We start from the raw sequence: 10,486 nt of genomic DNA, 5'->3' as shown, positions 1-10,486 counted from the left end.
AGCTATAAAACCGCTAACCGTAATCTAATAAAAAATGTTTATGTCAATCACAATAACAAATTTCAGAAGATATAAATCTAGATGCTAAAACTGCAATAATATATTAGGGTTTTGCTTACACACAGAAAATTGGCTCATAACACAAGTGCCTATACAAATCCCAAGTTTCTAATGAAAAAGTAACGGGCATACTCACTAGAACATTATCAAAGATCATACAAACCATAAGAAAATTGAAAACGGGAAGACATTTCGATTCGTACACGCGTAAGAGTACTCAAATGAAATCGTAGGACCTCATGTGTCTATGACCATCCAAGAACATAGTCGAGGACGTAAACCAGTGCCAGGGAGAATGGGTAGAGAAGGAAAGCAATTGAAGACGTCCAAAGAGGGAAGACAGTGCGGAAACTGCCTAGAAGACCCATTACAATGCAAACGATGAGAATCACGAGGACTTCGGCTGAGAAGTCCCACGTTAATCCTCTAACGTAAACCAGAGCCAAAAATACTGCTAGGCAGAGCAGGTTATTCATGGTTACTGCACCGTACAACTGCAACAAGAAACGGATGAAGAGGTCATATTTCAACAATCGACATAGTTAAACCAACAGAAGAAGATTATTGGCTAACTATAAGTCGCAATTACACTAATTATTGTTGAGATACTGGTTACTATTATATCAATAGGATTTCAGATGGACACTGTAGAAAAGATTATGTCAATGGGAAAGCCTAAAACTTAAAAGTCTATGACATATTTTAAAAGCTCCAACTGATAAATTATACAACTGTTGAAGGTGTAAAGTATTATCAGGCTTGCAGATTGACAAACAGATGAACGGGAAATATGAAATACAAACCTCAGAAAATGTTAACGAGGCCGTCCTTATCTTTTTGCGGCTGGCAAAGATAATCGCAGATACAGCCTCACTAGAATTAGTAGCCAGAGGAAGTGCAATGAATGAGATGAAGAAAGTTGGAATGCTTGTGGCATCGGAGAAATCATCAACAGCATCTACCAAGGGATCTGCAAATGCAGCTGCAATCAGAGTTCCTCCCAACAACATTAATCCTGCTTTGATGGAGGTCCGCTTAACATTCTCAACACCCTCATCAACCTCATCACTTTGGCCATTCGCCCCCAAAAGAGCGTGCTCTTCTTTTGTTCGCTGTACTCGACAAAGCATTAAAAGATTAGCATAGAAAAGTCGTATCAAATAAGCAAACCTAAATCTATCTAAATAAACAAACATTACCTCGTGAAAGTCTGTTAAAAACTTCATTGTATGATTACCAGAGTCAGTACTGGTATCTCCGTGACGCTTTGCCTCATTGAGCCATTTTGAGATACCAGCACAGAACTCAGTAAAACTGATTTGGGAATCACAAGAAGTGTCAAAATCAGTCATCAGTTTAGCTACAGCATCATCGTTATCAAACTGTATTTCATCAAACTTGATTCCTACAATTAGTGCTTTTAATTCGGAAGCTGAAAGAAACCCATTCCTATCCACATCAATTGTATCAAACAACCTGACACACATACAATCAGAAAACTCGTTAGAACAATCTCTAAGAATAAAGTACAAGAGTCACAAAGAACAGACATGACTAACTACTCCATCGGTAATACTAAAATAAAATACTAACTTTTTGATAATTTCTTCATCAGGTTCACCCTCATCATTAAGAAGCTTTCCCAATGCACGCTTCTTCAGCTGTTGTAAGACTCCTGATATAACATGCTTGTGCTTTGCATAAGCAATTTTTCTTCTCTGGATCCAAGGCTGAAACACCTGCACCAACAATTAAATATAAGGCGATAGCAGTGAAAATAAGCGTGAAGATCCAAATCGTATTACTAGGAAAAAGAAAATTTAAACAGATTATGGTTAGCTACAGAACTAGCATGACAAAATCGCAATGGGTATCCAAACTTTTGGTATGAAAGAAAATACAGAATATTAATGCGCTTAAAAGTACTCGGACCTTTTAATAATGAAACAACCAAAACACCTCGGACCTTTTAATAATGAAACAACCAAAACACCCTTCTTTCCCAAAATAAGTAACCAATTGTTATGTCATCACTGTTTTTCCTTTTTCTTCTTAAAAGTTGACAATGTTGGATTACTAAAGCATAAATCCTTGCATAGAAATGCAAATTACACATATGAAAGAAAATGGACAGATTTGTTAGACGTAAATTACAAATAAGACTGAGTTCAGCAAACTGAAAAACGAAGAAAAGATTTGTTACACTACACAGATTATGTAATTGCTGACTTGCTGCATGACAACTACAATTACCTGATAAATGCAATAGGAAAGCAAAAGCACGACAGAGACAATGAGTGAAATCAGAACTGCAAGGCGTCTAGCAGAGGTGGAATCGAGGAGCTGCGGTAATTGCACAATAAGAAATGGGATGACGGATACAATCATAATCATTGCAGCATAGGTTGTCCAGATATCAGTACTGACACCAGAACCTGCAATTTCCAACACTTCTGGTTTAGTTCACATCTACTTAATAAATCAGACATTTCGAAAATCTTGATTCCTGGAGTGGGAAACACAATCATTTAAAGATTCAGTCAACAATGCACATTCTCGGTATAGTGACACCCATATACACCTGGGTTTTGTGAGATGAACAAGAAGGTCAATGAGTCCAGTTTTCTTGTTTGAATCATTCACAACTTGTTCTCTCTTGTTCAGATATTGAACGGGAGACTAGGAAACAAATATACAACTAGTTCAATAAAGCATTCTTCCCATTGCACGTCTTCTGGCATACAAATTTTCTTAAGATTTCATTTTTCAGTCTTAGTTTAGAATTTCATCACTTACTAACTAAAATGTAACTGGTAAACCGATAGCTACATGCATTAACATCACGCGGATCTTAACCCATTCTTCATCAATCGTCATTATGTATTTCCCATTTACCATAGGTGCAAATATTTTCTGACCGCAAATAAACAGAAAATATTTGAAAGGTGCAAACAATGCATAGAAAATTTGCAATAACATTCCTTAATAAACAAGCAAATAAAATATAGGCATACCAGTTATGCTAAACCCTTTTGTATCTCTGTTATCTATGGCAACCGATCCCTCAATGTCACACTTGCCGACGAAAACACAGGAACCCCATATTACTGAAATAAGCATTACAGTAGAACCAGCTAGCAAGCCCATTCCAACAGAGACCTGACTTTGAGCAGTTTCCGTAGTTCCAGAAAGCCCGGATACTGAAAATAATATGTTACGTATCAGAAGCAATTAAAAGTTAATTATTAAGTAGATCATCCAAATAGGAGGAGTAAACGTAGAGCATCCTTTATGTAGAACACTGCACAGATCCCCCGAAAACCGAACATATGTAGCAATGACTGATGTGCAGATTTGTTAAAGTTCTAATTGAAGTGTTTTTAGTTGGATGAGAAGTAGGAATAAGGATAAGCTCAAAAACTCAAATACAATGGAGAGAAGATTATGATGGTGGTGCTCTCTGTTGAAACTTGCACACAGAGTAAAACTGCATATATTGCTTCACACGCACACACTGTGCACAACGGTTGGGTTACAAAGCATAATAAAAAGAGAATGATCTCTGCCACACATCTAGATGGACACAAGGAGATCTTCACACCTGTTACAAAACCCTTTTTACAATATGACCTCTACACTTGGTTTAATTACCAAAGTGAATACACAATTAGACACAAGACTTATTTACTTCTAATATTCATGTAAGCTCAATAGCTTATACACTAACACTCCCCTTTAAGCTTTGAGCTGATATAACTCCAAGTTTGTCCCTGAGATAGTTGAATCTGTCCTTTGGTAATGCCTTGGTGAAAATGTCTGCCACTTGTTCTTTGGTAGGACAGTAAACCAAGTCAATTATCCCTTGCTGCAAGGCATCCTTGATGAAGTGATATCTCCTGTCAATGTGTTTTGTCTTCTGGTGAAACACAGGGTTCTTGGATATTGAGATTGCAGATGTGTTATCACACTGCAGAGGGGTTGCATCAACTTGTAACTCTCCAAAATCTTCCAGAACAAATCTGAGCCATATGGCCTGAGCTGTGGCTTCAGAAGCACTGATATACTCGGCTTCTGCAGTAGAAAGAGCAACACAGTGTTGTTTCACAGAGGCCCATGAGAACACTCCACTTCCAAAAGAAAATGCATAGCCTGAGGTGCTTTTGCTGTCTTCAAGAGATCCTCCCCAGTCACTATCGCAAAAACCAATTAAGACTGCCTTCTTGCCTTTCTCATACTTCAAACCATAGTCCAATGTGCCCCTAACATATCTGAGCACTCTCTTAGCTGTTCCATAGTGTTTATTGGTAGGACAATGCATATATCTAGCTAATAAACTAGCTGCATACATTATATCCGGCCTTGTGGCAGTGAGGTACAACAGACTTCCTACAATCTTCCTGTACTGCTCCTCATTTGCTGCACCACTTCCATCATCTTTACTTAATTTCTCAGAAGTAATGAGAGGTATGGAGACAGGTTTACACTCCTTTAGACCAAATTTATCCAATAAGGAAGAAGCATACTTCCTTTGATGGATAAAAATGCTAGTATCTGTTTGTATAACCCCCATCCCCAAGAAATGATGAAGTACCCCGAGATCTGTCATCTCATATTTATCTTTCATGTCTTCTTTGAACTCATCCAGCATCTCCTGGTTATTTCCAGTGTATACTATGTCATCAACATAGATAGAGACAATTAGGATATCCTTATCTCCCCTTGTCTTAGTATAAAGAGTTGCTTCACTCAAGCTCTTTATGAATCCACACTGAGTGAAATAACTATCAATCTCTCCATACCAGGCTCTAGGTGCCTGCTTCAATCCATACAGAGCCTTATACAATCTGTAGACTTTATCTTCTTTACCATTAATCACAAATCCTTCGGGTTGTTCAACATAGACTTCTTCCTGCAGTTGTCCATTCAGAAATGCAGATTTAACATCAAGTTTATATAATTTCCAGCTTCTCTGTGCAGCAAGAGCTATCAAAGTCCGAATTGTATCTAGTCTAGCAACCGGAGCAAAGGTCTCATTGTAATCAATTCCTGGTTTCTGCACATACCCCTTGGCAACTAGTCGTGCCTTGTTCTTTTGTACTGATCCATCCAAGTTCAACTTGGTTTTGAATACCCATTTCACCCCAATAACATGTTTATCACTTGGTCTATCCACCAATTCCCAAGTTCTATTCTTCTCAATCATGGTCAGTTCTTCTTCCATAGCGTTTATCCAAGCTTGATCTTGAGCAGCTTCTTCGAATTTTTCAGGTTCCACAATACACAAATTGCACTGTGCCATAATATCATTTATGCTTCTCCATTTCACTGGAGTATGATCATAAGACTGAGGAATCTCAACAGATTCTTGAATGCTGCTTTCTTGTTCTTCAGTATGAGAGAATGTAGAGGAACTGGAGGCACAATCTTGAATCTCACCCAACCCATGTGAATTCTGAATGTGGGTCACAGCAACAGAGTTCTCTGAATGTTCCTTCCAATTCCAGGTCATAGTTTCATCAAAAACTACATCTCTTGAAAGAATTAACTTCTTAGTGCATGGATCAAACACTCTGTATCCCTTCTCACATGTAGCATATCCAACAAACACACATTTGACACTCTTAGCATCTAGTTTCTGTCTCATTTCAGATGGTATATGCACATAGCAGATTGATCCAAATACTTTTAGGTGACCAATTCCTGGTTTTCTGCCACTGTATGCCTCAAATGGTGTCAGATTATCCAGTGCTTTTGTAGGTGATCTGTTTAGAATGTACACTGCTGTATGCACTGCCTCAGCCCACAGAAAATATGGCATGCTTTTATCATGAAGCATTGTCTTGGCCATCTCTACAACTGTTCTATTCTTCCTCTCCACTACTCCATTTTGCTGTGGAGTATAGGCCATAGACAGTTGTCTTTGTATTCCTTCAGCCTCTAAGAATTGGTTGAATTCATTTGATACAAACTCACCTCCTCTGTCACTTCTTAGGCACTTTACTTTGAAACCACTCTGTAATTCTACCTTGGCTCTAAACTTCTTGAAACAAGTTAGAGCCTCAGATTTTTGTCTTAGGAAGTAAACCCATGACATTCTTGTATAGTCATCAATGAGAAGCATAAAGTACTTATTCCCAGCAATTGATTCATTTTGCATAGGACCACACAAATCAGTGTGTATAAGCTCTAGAGGACTGCTTGCTCTCCAAGCTTTCTCTTTTGGAAACCAATCACGATGTTGTTTCCCAAACTGGCATCCTTCACATACACCATCAATGTTTTCAAGCTGTGGAAGACCATGTACCATTTCATTTTCTCTGAGTTGTTTAAGGCTCCTGAGATTTAGATGTCCTAATCTCTTGTGCCAAATCCAGGTAGAATTTGAATCGGTGCTAGCTTTCAGAACAAGTTGGCTGTTTTTCCACAGAGAAAGGGGATAACATCTGTTTTCCTTCTTCTTAACTTTGATCACAAGATTATCAAGAGTAGGTCCATCAAATACACTACACAAGCCTCCTCCAAACAAGAGATAGTATCCATGCTCATCCATTTGCCCAACGCTCAGTAAGTTTTCCTTTAATCCTGGCAGATGCATAACCTCCCTGATATACTTCTTGCCTCTATTAGTGTCTATTTCCAATGAACCCATTCCAGCAACATTCACTAACACACCAGTAGGCATTTGCACTTTTCCAGCAACATTTGTTTTTATGTCAACAAGCAGATTAGCATCTCCTGTCATGTGGTTACTACAACCACTATCAATATACCAGTTTCCATTGACATTTGACTCTGAGATCGCACTATTAGCATAGAACAAATTCCCTGTCACTTCCACCTGATTTGCAGAGTTTGCCTTTTGCACAGTCTTCCCTACAGTGCATTCTCTAGCCCAATGACCAAATTTATCACAATTATAACACTTAGGTTTCCCCTTATATCTACATTCACCAAAATGGAATTTGGAACACACTCTACACTGTGGTTTAACTGCATCTTGCTTCACATACCCAGAAGAGTTTGAGTTCTGTGTAGGATTAGTGAATGACCTCTGTTGAAACTTAGGCTTAGATTCCCATTTCTTTCCCTTCGAATTCAAGTGCTTATAGGATTTGAATGTACCAGATTGAGCATTTCCACTGGTTTGTCCTTTTGGACTCACAGAGAATGAGGCAAAAGCCTTTTCAGTGACATCAACACTATGCAAATCAAATCGTTGTTCTTGACTCTTCAAAATTGCTACAACCTCCTGCAGTTCTACAGTTTCTAAGCACTTGGTATTTTCAATAACTAGACATATGGGATCATATGGTTTACTGAGACTAATGAGAACTTTTTGTACAAGCCTTTCATTAGACAGAATCTCACCAAATGTTTTCATCTGATTGATCAATTCATTTAGCCTAGTAAGATACCCAGACAGAGTTTCATCATCACGCATCCTAGCATACTCAAATTCACGTCTCAGATTTTGTAGTTTCACAGATCTTACCTGATCACCACCATGGTACTCACCATATAGCAGATCCCATGCCATCTTCGCAGAATCTGCATTGGCTATTCTAGGGAATATCTGATCTGAGACTGCGTTCTGGATAATACCCAGAGCTTTTGCATCCTGCATATATGCTGCGACCATTTTCTCATCGTCTTCTTCTTCTTCTGAGCTTCCTTCAGCCTTCTTCTTCTTCTTTGTTTCTGAGATCGTAATCCCTTTTTCAACTAATTTCCATAACCCATGAGATTTGAAGATCGTCACCATCTTGATTCTCCAGAACTCGTAGTTCTCACCGGAGAAGATCGGAGTTCTCACCTCAGAACTTCCAGATCCAGCCATCTTCGAGCTTTGATGATGCGAATACAAATCGAAATCGAGTTTTATGGAATTCCGGCAATGTCGCTCAATCTGAAACGAGCTCAAGTGTAGCTCGATTGATTTTTACGCCCAGATCTCAAATGATCGAACCAGGCTCTGAGGCCATGTTAAAGTTCTAATTGAAGTGTTTTTAGTTGGATGAGAAGTAGGAATAAGGATAAGCTCAAAAACTCAAATACAATGGAGAGAAGATTATGATGGTGGTGCTCTCTGTTGAAACTTGCACACAGAGTAAAACTGCATATATTGCTTCACACGCACACACTGTGCACAACGGTTGGGTTACAAAGCATAATAAAAAGAGAATGATCTCTGCCACACATCTAGATGGACACAAGGAGATCTTCACACCTGTTACAAAACCCTTTTTACAATATGACCTCTACACTTGGTTTAATTACCAAAGTGAATACACAATTAGACACAAGACTTATTTACTTCTAATATTCATGTAAGCTCAATAGCTTATACACTAACAAGATTTAAGTACTTAAGAAATTGAGCTATGAAACTATCATATAACATAAAAGTTTCAACTTCACATATACAAAGGGTTAATTTAGAACAATTTATATTGCAGGAACAGTCTCTTTTCTTTTCTTGATTTAACTTTGAAGTATTTGATCTTTGTTTTTCCATTTTAAATTTGCTTCTGAACCACGATTACTAAACTGTAAACCGAGTCCGATTATTCAACATTACCTTAAAATTAGACTACTTTTAAAAAACATCAAAAGTGAGTTTTTAGAGTTTTTAAACAACAACTGTCTCTCTCCTCTCCTCTCACTCTGATTATTATTTTTTAGGAAAACTAATGAAAAGGGCTTGAAAACTTTGAGTTTTAATGATAAGGACAAAATAAAGGGTAAAGTGAATAGTACAAGGATTGACTTTTTAGTGTAAAAATGTGATTTTTCGTTAAAGTGAACAATATCGGGTGCTTTTAGTTAAAGTTCCTTTTTTTTTTCTGCTAGTTCACTGTCTCTATCCTCTTTCCTTTCTTTCTCTCTCCTGATCCTCCTCCCCTACGAATCTCTCTCTGCTCTTTCTGTCGAATCTCACTCTCCTCCAATCCCCTATTTTGATCTCTCTATCTGACCAACTGAATTTAGTAGTAATTCCCGTATTAACAGGGAGCTGTTGTAGGGTGTTTTTTCTTCTCTTTTTAATTATTATAATTAAAAAAAATTATTTAAGTCTCATACTATACAAGTTTTTGAATCTTAATAAAAATTGTTCCTAAAAAATGTTTTAAAAATTTATGAATACTTTTGAATACAATACCTAGTGGTGATAACAAGGCACAAAGTGTCAATTCAAATTCGAGCAAACAGAAAGAGCAACTACAGACAGTGGGGTCAATTCTATAAAGGTTAATTTGGATGTCATGATTGAAAGCATTTTTAAAGAAAATATTTTTAGATTCTAATGTGCTTCTTTCAGGAAGAATTTAAATGTTTTTCCTAGGTTTACTAACATTTTTACTAAGAATTGTTTTCAAAAATATTTTTTACCAAAACACTTTTAGTCATTTTAAAAACACATTCAAACGATCTCTAAACTTCATCCAATCTACATCACAACTCAAAATATATACCTTCTACTGGATCCAAATGAAAAGATCCATTCGAAAAAAGTTAAAATTCTAATGAATTAGTGAAAAGTTAAAATTCTAATTAATCTAATTCACATTTTGAAAAGGTATGATCTTTCAATTTTTGGGCACTCACAAAATATCGAAATTTAAAAAGCATAAAATTTCATCCGAAATAAACAAAAGAAATGTTAATTTTCTCACTTTCTCGGCAACCAAACAGGGAGTAATACAAAGAGACTGACCGAGAATGAGCATGGCGTCGGGAAGGGCGCCGAGGATGGGGAGGAACAAGCCTCCGATGATACCGGGGCCGAGAATCTCGAGCAGGAGCTCGCTGCCATTGGAGAGGTAGGTGGCGGCCGAGTACATCAAGTAGCCGTATACCAGAATCAGGAACAGGTTCCCGATCACGGTGGTGGTGCAGGGCAAGAACCCGTAGGTCTGGTCGCAGGTGGAGTCCGCTGCCGAGAAGGAGTTGTTGAGAGCGAGGTAGGGCGCGAAGGAGTGAGACCGGTGGTGGACTCCATCGGAGATAAGACCGGGCGACGTGGAGTGGATGAAGTCGGAGAGGAGCACACGGCCTCCGTGGGCCTGGCCGCAGAGGACCAGGAGGAGGAGGAAGAATGACACGTCAGCGGGTTTAGACATGGCGGGAGGCGGGTGGTTTCAGCAGCTACACATCAGTAGGGAATTGTATGTGAGGTGGCGATTGGGAAGCGATAAAGAAGGAGAGGGAATGCGAGGACGGCCAGTGTCTGGAACGTGTGTCAGTTGGGGATGGGGCCCTGCGGTACCAGATATTGAGTGGGGTAGAGTGGGGAGAGACGATTCAAATTCCGTTCTTGCATTTAAGTCGTTAATTATGATTTAAGAGAAATTGCAAGTATTTATTATCCAAATTTTCTATTTTATTCGGATATTTTTTTTTTTGAGTTTTAACAGAATATTTTCGG

The 10,486-nt window shown here is 38.3% G+C and overlaps 1 protein-coding gene and 1 long non-coding RNA gene across 2 annotated transcripts; both read right to left on the bottom strand.

Moving 5' to 3' along the window:
* Positions 1–78: 78 nt before the first annotated feature.
* Positions 79–10,298, bottom strand: LOC126589884 (sodium/calcium exchanger NCL-like). Its single transcript, XM_050255325.1, has 7 exons — positions 9,776–10,298; positions 3,075–3,260; positions 2,314–2,495; positions 1,654–1,799; positions 1,260–1,536; positions 864–1,172; positions 79–554 (listed from the first exon to the last, which is right to left on the bottom strand). The coding sequence occupies exons 1-7, from the start codon at positions 10,179–10,181 to the stop codon at positions 306–308; spliced, it is 1,755 nt and encodes a 584-aa protein (XP_050111282.1). The 5' UTR covers positions 10,182–10,298; the 3' UTR covers positions 79–305.
* LOC126589889 (uncharacterized) lies at positions 1,972–2,307 on the bottom strand. Its single transcript, XR_007611992.1, has 2 exons — positions 2,054–2,307; positions 1,972–2,019 (listed from the first exon to the last, which is right to left on the bottom strand). It is a non-coding gene; the product is annotated as an uncharacterized LOC126589889 (long non-coding RNA).
* Positions 10,299–10,486: the final 188 nt, after the last annotated feature.

This window comes from Malus sylvestris, chromosome 11, assembly GCF_916048215.2.
Source record: "Malus sylvestris chromosome 11, drMalSylv7.2, whole genome shotgun sequence".
Lineage (NCBI taxonomy): Eukaryota > Viridiplantae > Streptophyta > Magnoliopsida > Rosales > Rosaceae > Malus > Malus sylvestris.
Note: the sequence above shows the minus strand (reverse complement) of the source record. Positions and strands in the feature narration are given on the sequence as shown.